Here is an 18,849-nt window from a genome sequence, read left to right as displayed (position 1 = left end):
AGTTTTCTTAAGGGTTCAGGTCAGGGAACTGGTACGGCCATGATATATATATATCTTCATTTTGATGTCCAGGACCTCCAGCAGAAAAATAGGGCCAAAATTTCACAGATCCAGCAGTATATATATAGTGTGTTTGCTGCCAAAACGCTTTTTTTTTTTTATCTGACCATAGAACCCAGTCCAGTTTGAAGTTCCAGTCATGTCTGACAACTGAATTTGCTGGAGTTTGTTTTTGGATGAGAGCTGAGGATTTTTTTTCTCTGAGGCTTTCTGACCGCAAGATTCAATTCATTTCTGCAATTCTCCAGTTGGGATCATTGGGAAGCCACTTGGGAAGACACTCACTCTCCTCGTTGCCGTGCATTAAGACAATATAGAGACACATCCTCTTCCAGGAAGATTTGTATCATCTTTAGTTGATTTGAACTTCTTAATTTTTGCCCTGATGCCCCTATTTATTTTTAATTACATTTTTAATAATTTTTTTATAAATCCCACCGGAGCCTATGAGACATTGTTGAACTGATAGCAGGTGAAATATGGAAATACGACTTTCAGGATCATATTTTTAGTTTTGTTTTCATACATTTTTGACAGTGTTGACAAAAAGTATGGGGACATCTGTGAAACCTTGTAAAAGGGGCACAATTTAAAAAATGAACCTCACCTCCCTTCAAAATCTAGAAGTAGAACTATTCCTGTTTAAAACAAATGGCAGGTAAAGTTTGTAAAGAATCAGTATTTTCCAACTGCACAGGTCCAATCACGCTAAGCACTTTAAAGGAATCTGCTTTAGTTCATGTCATAATTGTGTATACAAGCGTATATTTCTCTGTGCATAGACATTCGAGAAGCTTGGCGGTATGGAAATTGCTGCTAAATGTCTAGCTTGTCAGTTTGGCTCTCGTAAAGTCGCCCCTTTACTGCGCGCCTTTTTTGCGAGCATCTATTTGAGTCAATGCTAATTAGAATGTTTGGGATGCAGTTGACTTAGCTTCTCCACTTTGAAGTTCAACGATATGACAAAGAGCCGGCGCTCGCCTGTGCGTGCCGATGAGAGCAGCGCTACAATGTTTTCTGTCAGAATGCGCTCATTATCAAAAAAGCTTCCGTTGGCTATGGGGAAGGGAGATGTCATTTCAGTTCTTAAATGCTTTGAAAGGAGATTTTGTTCAGATGACGTGCTTTAAGAAAGCTCATGAAATGGCAAAGTGTAGAGCAATAAGCAGTTGGTTCTTTCCTGTCTTTACCTCTCGTCAAACCTCAGCTGTTGTGTGATCGGGTGCTGCTTTTATTAATGAAAAGAATAAACAGATAAGTAGATAGATTTAAATACACTTGACATATAATAACGTTTAACTATTACTCTTTATTTTTTGTGGAAATTAGGAGTTTGCAGTGATTAAGACCTATTTGGACAAAGAAGTATTGCTAAAAATTGTATTTCGAAAAATCTGTTTGTTATTTGCGAAAGTAACCTACTGTAAAATCTACAAAATTGTTACAAAAAGTCAAAATATTAAAATTGTATGTTACAAACTATAAGTCATCTAATTTTATATAAAAGTGTTACAAAAGTATGAAATTTTACTAAATCTATGGAAGCACAACGAACAAATTAAATACGAAAATTTTGCAAAACCTTTAAAAAAAATCAATTTATTTGTATGAAAGTATGAAATCTTCAATTGAAAGTGTGTGAAAATCATATAAAATAGAAGAAGTATTAAAAAAATGAAATACAATATTAGGAAATGAATCAGCAATATTGATTGTCATTGTATTGAAATCTTCCCTGAAAGTGTTACAAACGTATGAGATATTATAGAATCCGCAGTAAAAGGATGAAACAAATAAGCTGATGTTTCATAACAAATGATTTGCAAGAGTACAGAATATGAAAACTTTTAAACAATTTTCACTAAAGTGTTCACAAAAGTATGAAATATTGTGAAATCTTCGGAAGTATTAGAATTTGTACTGCAACATCTACAAAATTGTTACAGAAAGGCAAAATATGAAAATGTATGTTACAAAGAAAGCATGAAAGCGTTATGAAATTCTTCATGATAGTGTTGCAAAAGTATGAGATATTACAAAATATGAAAGTATTAAGAAATCCATGAAAATTTTAACCAAAAGACAAAATGCAAAAGTACTTTGAAATCGTCCATTACAGTATTACAAAGGCATGAAATATTAAGAAATCTATGACTATCACAAAACCTTTTTGTGGACGTATGAAATCTATGAAAGTTTTAAAAGTGTTACAAATGTATGAAATATTATTTTATATCACAAACATGTTAAATATGTAAGCATTGCAAAATCTAAAAAAATTTTACTAAAGGATGAAATATTGAAGTATTATATTATCATCTATGAAAGTGTCACAACATTTCAGAATGCAAAAATAATGAGATTTCCCATGAAAGTATAAAAAGTTACAGAATTGACAGCAGTATTACAAAAATGCGGAAAAAAAGTAAATTGTGGAGTGAAATCACGAAAGCACAAAATCCGAAATCTTACAGAAGTACAGAATTCAAAGTATTACAGAATCTCATATACTTAGCAAAAGCTGGCATCTCAATACCCAATTTTCACATTTTTCCGATTGACGTAAGCCTCATTTACTAAGCCGCTGGAGAATTGGAGAGAGCCGCTGGACATTGTCGTGTCTCTCAGCAGGGACGCATTAACTGCCACAGCGACTCAACTCCCTGCTGGCTCTGCCGACTCCAAATCAATTTCTGTCACTTTTGAATTTTTCCAAGGCAACTTCCCATTGTCTTGGCAGTGACCCAAAGTACGTTCTGACCAGAAGAGCAAGTGTTCGGTGAAAGATGCATCCTCATTATTGGACAGTGTACAGTAAATGACCCAAATAAGGAATATATATGTTTGTTTTGTTTTTTTTTGGGCTTGAGAGTTTTCAAGGCTTTACATAAGCTCTCAGAGCTCTTCTGCAAATGTGCATCTGGGATAATTAGTTCTCTCTGTGGTTCTGTCACAGGCTGCAGATCAGATTAAACGACTCTATGATCTGTTCCTCAAAGTCGACGCCACTCAAGTTGAAGTCAATCCACTCGGGGAAACACCTGAGGGACAAGGTAAGCCGTGTGTGTGTGTGTGTGGGGGGGGGGGTATTCACGCATGAATGACAGATAGAAACGCTCGCTCACAGATTGCATAAGAGCTCCTGTAAAGATCCAAATAAGACCTTGCAGCTTCCAAGGATAAATGTCATTTCATACTAATGGTTATATTAAACACATGGATATGAGCGCTGCCTCAGCAAAACTTTACAGGGCTTCTCCAACGGAACACTGGCACAAATATGTTCTTAATATGACCAAATGCTACTTCCAATACCATTTCCACTTTTTTTTTTTTTTTTTTTTTTTTATAGGTACCTGTTAGGAAATGATGTAGGATGTTGTAACGTTTATTGGTATGAAATTACATACAGTAGGTCCGGAGAGGGTAATGCCTGCAGTATTAGCCTGTCAAATTAAAGAAGGGGAGAGAAATCATCTCGGCCCTACACCATAATGGCAAAATGATTTAGTCCTCATAGGGGCCGTCACTAAAGTGCTGCCACCTTTTCTTTTCTTTTCTTTTCTTTTCTTTTCTTTTCTTTTCTTTTCTTTTCTTTTCTTTTCTTTTCTTTTCTTTTCTTTTCTTTTCCCATTCCTTTCCTTTTCCCATTCCTTTCCTTTCCCATTCCTTTCCTTTCTTGTCCTGTGCAGTCCTTTCCTTTCCTTTCCTTTCCTTTCCTTTCCTTTCCTTTCCTTTCCTTTCCTTTCCTTTCCTTTCCTTTCCTTTCCTTTCCTTTCCTTTCCTTTCCTTTCCTTTCCTTTCTTTCCTTTACTTTCCTTTACTTTCCTTCCCAGCATTTATTAATCTTAGTTCACGTTCATTTTTAACATTACTTTATTACATTATCGAAATCACGTTGTATTTATTAACATTAGTTAATGAACTGTCTTGTCTTGTCCTTTCCTTTCCTTTCCTTTCCTTTCCTTTCCTTTCCTTTCCTTTCCTTTCCTTTCCTTTCCTTTCCTTTCCTTTCCTTTCCTTTCCTTTCCTTTCCTTTCCTTTCCTTCCCTTTCCTTCCCTTTCCTTCCTTCCTTTCCCTTCCTTTCTTTCCAGCATTTATTCATCTTAGTTCCCGTTCATTTTTAACATTACTTTATTACATTATTGAAATCAAGTCATATTTATTAACATTAGTTAGTGAACTGTCTTGTCTTGTATTGTCCTTTCCTTTCTTTGCTTGTCCTGTCCTGTCCTGCTCTTTCCTTTCATTTAATTGAATTTCCTTTCATTTATTTTCTTTTCCTTTCCTTTCCTTTCCTTTCCTTTCCTTTCCTTTCCTTTCATTTCATTTCTTGTCCTTTCCTTTCCTTTCCTTTCCTTTCCTTTCCTTTCCTTTCCTTTCCTTTCCTTTCCTTTCCTTTCCTTTCCTTTCCTTTCCTTTCCTTTCCTTTCCTTTCTTTCCAGCATTTATTCATCTTAGTTCACGTTCATTTTTAACATTACTTTATTACGTTATTGAAATCGTCGTATTTATTAACATTAGTTAATGAACTGTCTTGTCTTGTATGTCCTTTCCTTTCTTTGCTTGTCCTGTCCTGTCCTGCTCTTTCCTTTCATTTAATTTAATTTCCTTTCAGTTCTTTTCCTTTCCTTTCCTTTCCTTTCCTTTCCTTTCCTTTCCTTTCCTTTCCTTTCCTTTCCTTTCCTTTCCTTTCCTTTCCTTTCCTTTCCTTTCCTTCCCTTCCCTTCCCTTCCCTTCCCTTCCCTTCCCTTCCCTTTCCTTTCCTTTCCTTTCCTTTCCTTTCCTTTCCTTTCCTTTCCTTTCCTTCCCTTCCCTTCCCTTCCCTTCCCTTCCCTTCCCTTCCCTTCCCTTCCCTTCCCTTCCCTTCCCTTCCCTTCCCTTCCCTTCCCTTCCCTTCCCAGCATTTATTCATCTTAGTTCACGTTCATTTTTAACATTACTTTATGACATTGTTGAAATCAAGTTGTATTTTTCAACATTAATTAATAAACTGTGAACTAACATGAACAAACAATGAACAATTATGTTTATTAACTTACATTAACAAAGATTAATAAATGCTTTACTATATATATTGCTCATTATTAATCCACGTTAGCCAATGCATTAAATAATGTTTACAAATAAGAATTTATTGTGAAGTGTTACTATTTTATTTTATATTTTATTTTATATTTTATTTCATTTTTGTACATTTCTCTATTGTTCTTTAGTCTTTGTATTTCTGATTGTATGTGTCTTTATTTCAAGCATTCTTTTTTTGATGATGTGAGTCTGTTAGGAAACACCACTGACACTGACATTTAATAGTGATATTTTTCCAGCAGCCTCAAAACAAAAGTCTCCAAATTGCTTTGGCTGTCTTAAGATGCATTGTTAGTTCTCTTTTTATTTTTTTACTTGTCAAAAAGTGACAAAATAAAATCTGTCTCCCCTACTTACTAAGTGCTTTCAAATGTGTCACTAAGCTGCATGTTTTCATTAAATATATATTTTTAAAAAAAAACCAGCTGTGACACTGTTTTGTCAGTTTGTTTGATGGACAAAACTGATCTAGTTTTTTGTTACTGTCTGGCTGGCTTGACTCGGTTCTCTGCAAAAGTAAGTAAAAAAATCTCCTTGTAACAGTGTACAGTTGAGTTTGATAAGAGCTAAGTGAACCCAGTGTACTTCCCTACAGAGATTATCTTTGTTAGTGAGTTCTGGGTCCTTGCAGACTCTGGAGACAGCGAGAGGCTGCAAAACACTACAAATGAGAGAGTTGCTGGGTCTGGTCACATACAGCCAAGATAGTCTCAGAAAACTCCCCAAGCTAATTTTCTTATACAGCATCTGTGTTTGTTGAATAAGATAGTCCTGCTGTATAAAATTAGATATATAGACGTATGTATGGTGTCAGTGAAGATCGTGTCGTAACGATGCAGGTTTGTCATTAGATCTATATGGCTGTGTTTACACATATGCAGCTCCCTTTCACTCAGTGTAAATTATTCAGTTAGGACCTGCCATTGCCAATTTGCCGCATGCGCTCCCCATATTTGTATAATAACAGATGCTTTGAAAAGCCATTGGAAAGATACATCTTCTTGATGCGACTTTGTTGGCAAAAGCCACAACTACTTGGTCCTCTTTGCTTTATCAATATCTTGAGTTTGTTTTACTAGGAGAGCGCTCAGTTACTTGACAAGATATGATATCTTTGTGCTATATTCCCACATAATCAAGGTAGCACATTGAACAAATTGAACAGGTCTGTAAAATATAAATGTATATGCCAGTATATGATTAACTGTCTTCTGCTGTCTGTCCACAGTCGTTTGCTTCGATGCCAAAATCAACTTTGACGACAACGCTGAGTTCAGACAGAAAGCCGTGTTCGCCATGGACGACACAGCGGAGAGCGACCCCACGGAGACCGAGGCGGCCAAATATGACCTCAAGTACATCGGACTGGACGGAAACATAGCTTGTTTTGGTTTGTTTTAATGCTTCATATGTACATTAGCTAAAACGATAAACGACATGCCAGATGAACTTCTTCAAAACTTCTTCAAATTTCAAAGGTTTCAGAAACCTGTTCAACCTCACACTCGTGTCTCAAGGGATATTTTTAGACAAATCCAGCTTTAGACATGCTCTTCTTAGTAGTTTCAAACGCTTTTATTTTAGTCTTGAGAACAGGATTTTGTTACCAAATGGGCGCCGATCCAGCCATCATCTCCAGCAGTTCTCTAACAGCTCCATAAGGGACCTGCCTGAACCGATGGGCTCTAATTAGCAGGAATCTTCCGGAAAACGACTCAACCAAGATGATTGTTAGTCTACACATTTAAGTGGTCCCTCATTATAAATCACGCCGCTCTCAGAGTAAAGCACCAAGAAAGAGCTGTATAGACAAGACGAGCGCAGAAGTGACTCTAACTGACCTTGTCGTGTAGACACAAACACACTCACGCACAATTTACTCGCAGTTAGTTCGCACCTTAAAAGCTTTGTAAACTGGCAAAGCGACAGCTGTTCAGCTGAATTTCACTTTATTGAGTCTAGTGTCAAAGCCTGTGCCAACACGTTAACTCAGCACTGAAGAACAGAATAAGAGGAGATGTGTGAAGCCAGGAGAGGTGAGATGAGCAGGAAATGGCTGAATCAGTTGGCTGCCGTTCAACTCAAAGCACGAGATGGGGCTCACCAGGCCGGCTAACACAGATACTACAACCACTCTTGACACCCCGTATACTTTTAGCCAAACACAATTTGCTTTCCTTAGAAAGCAGTGGGTAGCAGATTTAGAGCCTGAGTTGTGTTTTCAATGGGGTTGGGATCTCAAATTACTTTTTTATTCGCTTTTGCCTGTGCGTTTCTTGTAAATGTGCTGTATGGCTAAGGCTGTAGTATAACACGAGTCCATGATTTGGAAGCAACTTAAAGCCATTAGCTTGTAAAAATTAAAGTACTATAATTATTTACTCATATTCAAAACCTGTACGACTTTTTTCTTCCATGGAACATTATTTTTTTAAAGAATATTTTGGTGTTATATTGAATATTATAAAATGTTATACTACTGGGCAGTTGAATGCTTGAATCTGATTGGTTGACGAACGTTCTAATGTTTGCATTTATTTTCAGGGAAACGTTGTTCCAGGCAGGTTTGACCGCATTACAGTTCAATATCAAATGATTTCAGTTATTTCAGACTACAACCGCAAAAAGAACCAAAACCCACAATGACCAAGAAAATAAATATAGTAATTATAGGATAAAAACAACAAATTATTTTAGTTTTTTGCCACAAAATTACATTTTATTATATACAGAAAGCACATACTCTCTTCCCCTGGTATCTGTCCCACTCAAACGCACACACAAACACACAGTACGGACACAAAATCGCACAGAAATGTGTTGTCAGCACTGCTCATACGATTTTTCCAGTAAAATAGTTTAACAACTTAAAAGCTACATGACATTATTCCCTAGCATAGTATAATAACAGTAGCCTGGTAATACCAAACTCTGCTACTTCACTTTGTTTTGTAGACAGAGTCTGGAATGGCATAATAGAGAAGTGTTTTCTCTCTTGCTAGGGGGCGCTTGTCTGAAGTTTAAAATCATTGGTTACCCGTAAGCCAATCACATGACGTTTGGTTATGGCGTGTGTTATGCGCATGCTCAGCCGCATCTAACTTCCACTGTAAACACATGTATGATGCGAAAACAAAACCATCGAGCGAAATACCGGAGTGAACATGGCTGTGAACGACTTTTGCAGATTATGTGAAGTAAATCTACGCATACACGGTACAATCAGCATCTACGTCACGGCTCTCAGCCCGCCCTCTGTTTGTTGATTGGCCCAGCCGTTCGAAGGCCGATGGAAAACTGAAAGATAAGCTGCTATCTCAGACTGACTACAGAAGCGAAATGAAATTGAGCGGAAGTAGGAAGTCTGAAGTAGTCAGGCTATAATAACAGCATTGTTCTTGGAAAATTCTTTTCAATGTAATAAGGTTGATTTTATGGCTGTGAAATGTTAAACGCTACATAACAGTTCATATGACTCCATAGAGTAATTTTGTTTGAAGAACAGGTTGTTGCTCACTAAAAAGAGAGAGTTAGCAATGTCTGAATCATGAACAAATCATTTGAGTCTGGTCTTTTCAATGATTCAATTGATCCAATTCACAAAACTGGTCCCCGTGATTCTTTCACAAATGTCACTTATCCGATTAATAGAACTAACCGAACGCTTTGGTTATCAGTGTAAGAACTAGTTGAATATCCATCTATTCAAAATGTAAATGTATCACACAGCTTCAGAAGACTTGGAATATAGTGTGTAAGTTTGAGCATTTACAGAATGTGCTTTTTGAAGCATGAAAGCTCCAGTCTCCATTCATTGTAATTGCCTACAAAAGAATGACTGGCACATTATTTAAGAATTTCTCCTTTTGTGTTCCACTGAAGATAGAAAGTCGTACAGGTTTGGAATGACATGAGGGTGAAGAAATGATGATACAATTTTCATTTTTAATGTCTGAAAAATGATCTGTATCCACAGTTAATGGTGCTGGCCTTGCTATGGCAACATGTGACATCATTGACTTACATGGTGGAAAGCCTGCTAACTTCCTGGACCTGGGTGGTGGTGTAAAGGAGAATCAGGTGTACGCAGCCTTCAAGCTTCTCACTGCCGATCCCAAGGTATGAATGACTAAATGGTATGTTGATCCAAACCAAAAATTGAAATGCCCCATAAAAGGTTAATATAGAGGTGTTTTGAGAGTTTGATAAGAAATAAAAAAGTTGCTGTCCTTTAACTTCATTACAGTTCTCAATTTAGCTCTACTTTTCCACTCTTTGAAGTTTTCTCCGTCTGAGATTTTGTTGACTCCTTAGGCACCACAAAAGACTGGGCTTGCGGCCGAACCCAGTTCTTTTTACCATCATTACGAGTTTGTGCTCTGATCAATATCTTCGCTACAGTCACACTTTTCAGCTCTGGAATTGTAAACACACCAAGACACACACACACACACACCTCATAACTCATCTTTTCACCAATCCTTTTCTCCTCTAGACACACACTTCCTGTCCTCCTCCTGTTGATTACTCGCTCTGGAGCACAAGATCCTTTAGCTTGCAGCTTTTATGAGCTGTGGAGTTGTTTTTCAGATAATGATCCTTTGCCGAAGCTGACCGGAATTCCTGGCACGATGCTGATAATTTGCTTGTATTTGTTGTAAGCACACATGTCAATACGCACCTGATTAGATTTCAACTCAGTGTGTTTGTATTCGGGATGCACACTGATGTCTTCATAACAGAACTCTGTTTACAATAATGTGAAACATGGAATTCATCTAGTATCATGCTCATTGTGCATCAGTAAACAGGAGTTCTGGGTTTTAATGGCACACCTTGCTTTTTGAGTATAGCAGACCAAAGCAGCAACACTACGTACATGAAAAAAGTGATATTGTTCTCCTCAGATAAAAGATACACTTTTTTGTTTTTCAATGAATTGATCAGCAAAGGAAAACAAAGAACACTATGAAAGTTATTTCTCCTTGTCCCTTTTCAGAAAGTCAAACCAATGGTTGTTCCAAACAATTGACAAAAATAAGGATTTATGTCCTTATTATGTCCTTAATATTTTTTTGCTGACTGAATTATATTTGATTAGATAAGTAATGCAGAAAAATCGTGTTGAATATTTCTCAAAAGTTCCAGTCTCCTCCTGTCTCCTGCCCTCCTGTCATCAATGGGGTACCTGAAAATTTCTGAGCTCTATTGGGGTAGAGTGGCAGCCCTCCCCTGCAGTCATTCAGTTCCCATTCTGAAGCCTCTATGTACAGCAATTTGCATTTCACAGAAGCGTTCAGAGCCACCCAGGCTCTGTGGAAGGAATATTAATGGGAATGTTAATTATTGGATCCTCTGGCGGGATGAAATACGCAGTTGCCTTCTATCTTCCATCGGTAATGTTTGGATTGTTTGTTTTTGGGACTTGGTTTGTTTGTTTTTTTCCCTTGCTTCCTTCAAATCATTCTCATTAATTTACCAATTGATTAGCGTTCGGAATTAACCCATCCCCACCTGTCAAAAAAAAAAGTAAAAAAGATATAAAAATGGCCCTAAAACTGAGACCTGAGGTACACCGCTCTTCTAGTATAGGATTGTATTAGTTTAAAGAATGTTCTGGGGTTCAATACAAAATAAGCTTAGCTAACAGCAGTTGATGTATAATGCTGATTACTACAGAAAATAATTAATGTCCATTAGTGACATAAAATACATAAATATTATATGTGTTAACATGAGACAACTGTGAAAGAATTACCTACTAACCTGTGTAAAGTTATAGCTAACTTCAAACTATGTTGCCAATGAGAACTTTTGTGCAATGTTTGTGAAAGGATATCAAGAAAGGAAGTAATGTGTAACTTTCTTGTTTACATTAAAGGGATACTTCACCTCTGGAAAGATGAATGTGTATTTAAAATAGGTCATTTATGTACAAGAAATGTGAATACATTTTTGAATTCGGAGCTTTCTAGCCTGAGAAAAACCAGAAAATGTATTTTTGGCTTATGTGAATGAAAGACAACAACTCCCACAATGCACTTGCTTCACTGCCCGAATCCCGGACATTTTGAACGATCTCGCCCGCCGGACAAGTCCAGGAAAAGGAGGATGGTAACCCCTACTACTCAGCTTTCTCCTACTACTCAGTTTTCTCCACAGAACAAGAGCCTGCTAGCTTTGCTTCCAAAGCGGACACTGAGTGAGATCCCTCTATGGGCGGGTTGAAAATATGCGGAACAGCGCCTTCTACTGGCTGTAGTCTTTAGCCTCTGGCCAGAAAATCCTCCGATGACGCAAAATTACGATTTTTGCGTCATCGGAGGATTTTTTCCAGACAAAAAATACATAAATCTCTCGTCTCAGGGGGATATGAGGGTGGAAAGCACGGTAATTCGAAAATACTACAGGTTTTCTACTAATACAAAGCTTAATGCTAAATACTGAAGTATCCCTTTAAGTAACTTATGAAGATATTGTTTAATGTAAGACCTTTTTTTTTTCTTTAAACCCTCAAGATGCAGACAATTGTTTTGAGCTAAGGGATGAGTAAAATTATGTCTGAGGTAATCGACATTATGCGAAAAAATGCTGTCGATTGAACTTGAATTCTTTTAAAGTACAGCTATAGTTGTTGTGTTGTACTATTGTGGACTTAAAAATTGAAGCATGGAAGGTTTAAGTTGATGTACTGTCATTCTGTGAAACCCTTTCTTTAAAGTCTGCAAGGAGGCAAGTGCATTGTGTATATGAACTCCTTTGATAAACAAGATTTATTTTATTCTTACCCACTAAAGCTACCTTCCCTGGCAACTCAGAGTAGAGGGACTCTTGAACACCCACTCTTGCTTTTTTAGTTTCTCTCCTGTTTTCATCAGACATGGGCAAACTCCCAGTTTTTTCCTGCCTCTTTATTTGTATTTATAATAGGTAGGTTGATAAATGAACGCAGTACCATGGAAGTGCGTGCAGAGTGGACACATTTTGTAACACTTGGATCACATAAGTCAGTCTTCTTTAATAACCATTATTCTGGGTTTTTATTTATGCCACTGAAATGTGGAAAAAGAGCGATGGAGAACTCTTTATTTTTGAACCTTGTCAATACGCACCACACACAGTACATTGCAAAGTTTTATCATAGAACATGAATAAAACATTTCACATTTGCCACGGTTTTAGAAAAAGCCGAAAGCACCTGCTAGTTGAATCCAAATGGCAATGGCTAAACAACGCTATTATCCCACTCCCTCCCTTCGAAGTTAGATGTGGGAGACGTGGATGGATAGATGTTTTTGCTCATGGCTATTTGGTCCCGATGCAGTGTAGTTTGGAGTGGGAGTGAATTAGGGCTGTGGCACGTCAGACGTGCTCCCAGGCACTGGATGTTTGATGAAGGTGCTTTGCTGGGTAATTGTGACCGGTGGGGATTTCACCTGCCCTGGGTAGAGAAGGCTGCGGCACCGGGTTGTGTGATGTGTATTTGAGGTTAACTAGGAGCCAGGGCTGGAGCTTGATACTGTTTGCTGGCTGCTGCAAGGTAAATCTGAAACAAATGTTGTTGTGTGTCAGTTCTGTTGGTCAACGCACTGTGTACATGAATGCTGGATGTCCTGTACAGCACATTAATATGTTATCTTGGAGCTATAGCTCAATCAGTCTACAGTATACTAGAGATGACACATGTTTGCTCAAGGCATCATGGAATTGAATATGCCTCCGAAATGGTGCTGGTGCTTGACTGGGGAATCTGCCAGCCTCTCTCAGAATCGGTCCACGTGCACTGAAATCCAAACAATGACATAACTGCATAAAGTGTCCACAAACAAACTTTTTTTTTAATGAGATTAAAAGTTTTGAAAACTTATTTTATCATCTAAAATAGTTTAATTCAGCTTCTATATGCTACCACATCAAAACAGATCAAATGTTTATAATTAAATTAAATCAAATTTTTATTAGATTTTACAAGTTACGATTTTTGAGAATGTACACTTCATATACAGTATAACGAATACTATTTATAAACAAATATAAATCTAAATAACATTTATAGCAAGTTATTCACAAATTATATTTTATATACTACCATTTAGAGGTTTGGGGTATGTAAGGTTTATTTAATCTTTGAAATTGTGAAAAATTAGTAAACATATTTTAAAATGTAATTTGTTCCTGTGATGTCAAAGCTGAACTTTTAAGTCTTCAGTGTCTTCAGAAATCATTCTAATATGCTGATTTGCTTAAGAAACATTTCTTATTAGTATCAATGTTGAAAACAGCTGAGTTGCTTAATATTTTTGTGAAAACCTTGATACATTTTTAAGTTCAAATAGAAAGTTCAAAAGAACATTTGTAACACTATAAATGTCTTTACTGTCACTTTTAATATTTGTACAAATATTTTTGACCCCGAAGTTTTTATTTATATTTAATATTCATAATTAATATTTATATTTATCTGTAATTGTAAATGGATGCAAAAAATGTTTTCTCAAAATCTGTCACTTCAAACACATCAGGATTCTTGCGCAGTTTGAAAAAATATGGAAAAGTATGGAATTTGTTTTGAGGAATTTACAGGTATGGATAAGTATATAAAACAAGTTATTTTCAACTTTCTATTAATCATATGACACTGTTTCCACAAAAATATGAAGCAGCACAACTGTTTTCAACATTGACAATTTAGCTTTGTCATCACAGGAAAAATTATATTTTAAATTTACAATAAACGGTTATTTTAAATTGGAATAATATTTCACAGTATTACAGTTTACCGTATTATAATTAAAGTTAATGTAAACAACCATAGCAATGTCTTATTTTAATACAGCAACATGAAAGAATTCAATAATTCACAACAGAACTGTCTTCAGGTCACCTGAGATTTACTGGGACCAGAAACATCCACATAGACTACCTCTTTTGGAAGACTTGGCTAAACAATGTTGCTAAAACAAGCATTGCCGTTTTAATAAAATGCTGTGCGTTGATCTTGTCTGGAGTTGGTGTTAATTGATTTGTTTAAGAATCTTCCGGAAGTTATTTGGCAGCATATGGCATACATAGTAAGAGATTCTGACTCAAAATATAACATAGAGTTGGATTTTAAAACATTTACCACATGTTAAGTATGCTCTGGAAAAGTATGAAATTTTAAAATGGAGAACGTGTGGGAACCCTGAGGTGTTCATGTATACTTTTTGCACCTCTTTGATTCTGAATTTGATTCTTTTGATTGTTCCTGAACAGCTACCTGCTCTGTTTCCAGAATCACTCATATCTTATTCAACATCCTCAGTGGCTGAGCTGGGAAATCCTATTGGCTCGTTCTGTCCTGGTTCACGGTCAGGGACTCTCACAGGAGCATGGGGACAGCATGCAAGTATGAGAGGAAAATGGCATGGACAGATGCGGTAGGGTAATGTAAAAGTGAGAGAAAGGTGAAAGTTGTGGGATGAGAAGGCCTCTTCTGCTCTCCTCATTAATGTCTGCGCCACTGTCTGCTCAACATTAGGCACGACTCTGGCCTTTATATACGAGTACAAACACACAAATATACTCTCGCTCCCACCTTGCACATACTCCATCATTTGTATCCTTTGGGGCCTCCATGCCCTTGTCATCTCCATTGTGCTGGTGATGTTAGTGTATAATGATCAGTCGTCCCTTCTTCTCTGGGGCCCGGGGGAATCACATTTCCCATTTGTTCCAAACACAGGCAATAAGAGCCAGCCCAATCTCCCAGCCCCAACATGGCCACCTTAGTAATGGAGCTCATTTCCCCTGCGTCTGACTGTCTGGCCCCGGACCACGCTCATCTGAGCCCCGCATTGCCAGATCCTCGGCCCCTGCTCTCAGACCATTAATGCTGACTGATAGAACGATGCCTCGCTGGCAGGAGACACATTTATTTTGTGTCCGGGCTGCTGAAGCTCAAGGAACAGCGGAGAATACATAAGCAAACAATAACTAAACTTTACACATACGGGCTGAATGGCGTCCGCAGTTCTGTATCATTTTGAGCCAGTCGGCTTCCAGTCTGAACCAAGCGTGCCGCACAAGCCCTGAAAAGTGAAGCCAAAACGTCTCGATCGCCCCCCGGTGACTGGTCCTAGTATAGGTCATAAACCCCGCCTCCCTGTGTTATTCAACAGGATGTGAGACCAACTAAACAATTAAATTACACTTCAAATATCTTTTTTCCAAAAGTGGTTACTTAAATTTGCTGTTGTTTTTATCACGCTGATGTAAGTTCAAGTGTCTGTTTCAAAAATAAGTTGTTTTTTAGTTAGTTACGTGATGCGGTGGTATAACGTCATGATGGGCAGCTGTGATTGACAGGTTCTCTGAGCGAAGAAGTCACTGAAGCACCAACGGATATTTTTTTCGGGATCTTCGGAGGACTGAGGAGATTGTATTTACTTTATTTTAACAAAGCCTCTTGTCGTACTGCAATCAATTTTTTAAAAAGTGTGCAGAATGCACTCTCCCTGCGTGCATTCTGCGAGAGTGAGGGCGGAGCATTGATTTCGCGGCTTTACTTCCTGCTCACAACGCAGGTCTGGTCCCGAGATCGCTACTGTGCAGACTCAAGTTCCAATATGTCAGCGCCATATCGGGACACTGGCGGCTTCAGTTCTCATCAATGGAAGACATAGATATATACACTAGATGTTGCCTTGGGGTTCTAAACATGCGTCAAAAGCGCCGCCATCTTTGAACAGGGGACTTGTCATAGGAATTAGCTAGGTAACGCTGCTATCTCCGCCTGTAATTCGAATTCATGGATGATGCCGGACTTCTGTGCTGCGTATGGATGTTCACACGAACGAAATCTAAACCAGACAGCATGGGATTACATTTACTCTGTGGATGGTAGTAGTCAAGTTGTTTTTTTATGTTAAGTGTACATTTCTCTGTTTGGAGGAAGATTCTCGCACAGAAAATTAACTGTGAATGTGCTGTACTCTTTAGATATTATTTGAAATAACCCTTGTGTTTAAAATGTACAGTATGCAGGAGTTGATCCTCAATACCCACTTTTGGCTGTGTTGTGCTGTGTTGTTCCTAACTTTTGATTTTTTTTTTTTACTGATTGTACTCAAACCTTTTAATGAAAAAAAAACAGTGTGACGTAACCTGTAAGTACAGTCCTAATAGTATGCTTGTCCTCTCCCTGTCAATCTTCAAACAGTACATCCATGATTATTATACATAGAATTCCACAAATCTTATGTATGTGTGCGTTTTGCACAAGGACAGTGGGCTCAAGGGCTTGTTTCTTCCTTGCAAACTGGGGATGGAGGTGTGGAAGGACACTGGAATTTGTGAAAATGTCAACTGTTTAAAGCCTTTCTTTAAAGTGAATTTCGTTTTGTATAAATTGTATCTTAATTTTAATCAATTGTATTCATCAACAAATTGTCTGTTAATATAATCATGGAGGCGCCCGCGCGGTCACTTGCATTGCACGTGAACTGGAGCGCATCTCATCCTAACTTGACGAAATTCAGTGTATGCCTCACACAGACATGAGAAATACATCAAATATACAAAGCTTGATATGTCTTTAAACGAAATAATTCAAAACGAAAGAAAAAGGCTACTCTCTGATTACGTAATCCATTATGTGCATTTCTCTCTATAGGCGCGTTCACTACGGAGATGGCGATCGTCAACTTCATCTCTGCAGCGAGTCGACACTGTCAGAAGTTTATTAATAAAAATCAATGCACCGGATTTACAAATGCACTTCTTGCTTGTTGCACGCACACATATTATGTTGAAATAACATTATTATTAATAAAACATCTTTTCGAATATTTGATTGAATGCTGAATGTTGCGCTTGTTCAATTTAATAAAATTAAAACTTTAATTGTGATCATTAAAATAATTGAATATTAAATATTTAGTGGCCAAGTTTTGCTCATTTATAGATATATTATATAGCGATAGTTTATTCTAAGTTTACTCAAGTGGAAGAATGTGATTAATAAACTTAGGCCTACTAGCACTATGCATTATATTTTGAAAAAGGAGTAATTATCTTATTATCAAAACCTTAAATTTTCTCTGGACTCAACGATAAATACATGTCTGACCATTGGAACGAACCATAAAAACTATAAAATCGCATTCATGGTGATTTTATTTCCGTTAGTCCTTTGCCTACTACATTGACGCTGATGCATTAAAGAGGAGGGGCTCCCCTGTTCCAAGATGGCGGCTCTATTGACGCATTCGTTCCAATGAACTGCCGTAGCCCAGGCGACATCTAGTGTATATATCTATGAATGGAAGAGAGCGAAGGGGCGTTGTCCATCTTTTTTTACAGTCTATAAACACGTGGAGCATGTTTTCTATTATGTGATCACCTCACTCGCTAGTAATAACCTGTTTAGGTAGTCCCGCAAAACAAGTTAGCTCCTAAGTGGTCGGGAGTTTTCTCGCTTTTCCAATAATGTCAACACTTGTTTCAAAACTTTCATTCCCGCCCATGAGAATGATGGATGATGCTTTACAAAAAAACAATAAAACGCAGCGCTGTTCGCTCTGATGTGCTAGCAAGCGAGCAGCATAGAAGCTACTTTCAGTATTGCCTTGCGTGCATGAGGTCTCTGGAGCATGCTTGTTTTGTTTTGAAAATGTTCTTCACGTAAGGCATTTCTCAAAAAAAAGGGGGTTTGCGAGCTTGTTATGCAAATTTGGGAGGGAAAGAAATGTGCTCAGAAATGCAAATCCTGCATTTTTGTTTTTTTCCGAATGAGGCAATATCTATTGGATTTTCAGTAAGATCTCTTGGAAGTAGAAAAATAGTTTTTCTGTTTTAAGTCCAGGTAATTATTTAATCTCCACAGCAGAACTTTTTTGCAGATTTAGAGGGGATTCAAACTGTAAAATGACTCATGATTTAATTAGTCGGTTTTGCTCTGGGTTTTTTTTTTTTTGCACTGCAGTGGTCCGAGTCTTAGGGCTGAAGATGAAAGTGATTTATTGGGTTGAAGAAATGTGGTGAGATCACAACCTCTCTGTTAAGTCCACATTCTGCTATATTGAACCAGTGACGAGATGAGAATAAACTGTGATTTGCAGTCATTGGCCAGTTATATATTGGTATATTTGGGTAACATTAACAGTAAAGAGTTAAGGCTCCTGGCATTTTTAAACTGCTTAATTCACCACAAGTGTGTCATTACATTACATTACATTGCATTTTTTCTTCAGTGTCACATGATCATTCAGAAATCATTCTAATATGCTGATTTAGCAGCCCGATCTCATCCCAAGGCGTCATATACTGACGCTCTTGACATTTCGTCTACATCGAAACGCACATGGCACCCTTTAGCGTCAATATGAGACGCAGATAGATATGGGCCAGAAGGCGCCTCCTAGCGGTCTAACCCTAACCCTACCCCAGACCTAAACCTACCCATAACCAAACAAAGCAATGTGCGTTGGATGTAGACAAAATGTCAAAAGCGTCAGTATATGACGCCCTAGGATGAGAATGCGTTGGATTTAGTGCTCAAGAAACATCTTTTAATATTAGCAATGTTGGAAACAGTTCTGCCAATTAATGTTTTTTGTGGAGATTTTTGCAGGGTTAATGAAAAAACTGAGAAATTAACGCGCTCATTTTGACAGCACTATATATTATATACGAAAATTATTATACAATGGCTTCTCCTA

General features: G+C 37.5%; 1 protein-coding gene across 2 annotated transcripts in view; it reads left to right on the top strand.

Moving 5' to 3' along the window:
* The window catches only part of suclg2 (succinate-CoA ligase GDP-forming subunit beta), a 140,852-nt gene that overhangs the window by 71,454 nt on the left and 50,549 nt on the right, over nt 1-18,849 (top strand). For both annotated transcript variants that reach the window (XM_081357815.1, XM_081357816.1), the window contains exons 7-9: nt 3,017-3,113; nt 6,378-6,539; nt 9,126-9,268. In XM_081357815.1, coding sequence (XP_081213941.1) covers nt 3,017-3,113; nt 6,378-6,539; nt 9,126-9,268 — 402 coding nt within the window. The remainder of the gene's footprint in view (nt 1-3,016; nt 3,114-6,377; nt 6,540-9,125; nt 9,269-18,849) is intronic.

The sequence above is a fragment of the Scardinius erythrophthalmus genome (genome assembly GCF_964197995.2).
Source record: "Scardinius erythrophthalmus genome assembly, chromosome: 25".
Lineage (NCBI taxonomy): Eukaryota > Metazoa > Chordata > Actinopteri > Cypriniformes > Leuciscidae > Scardinius > Scardinius erythrophthalmus.
Note: the sequence above shows the minus strand (reverse complement) of the source record. Positions and strands in the feature narration are given on the sequence as shown.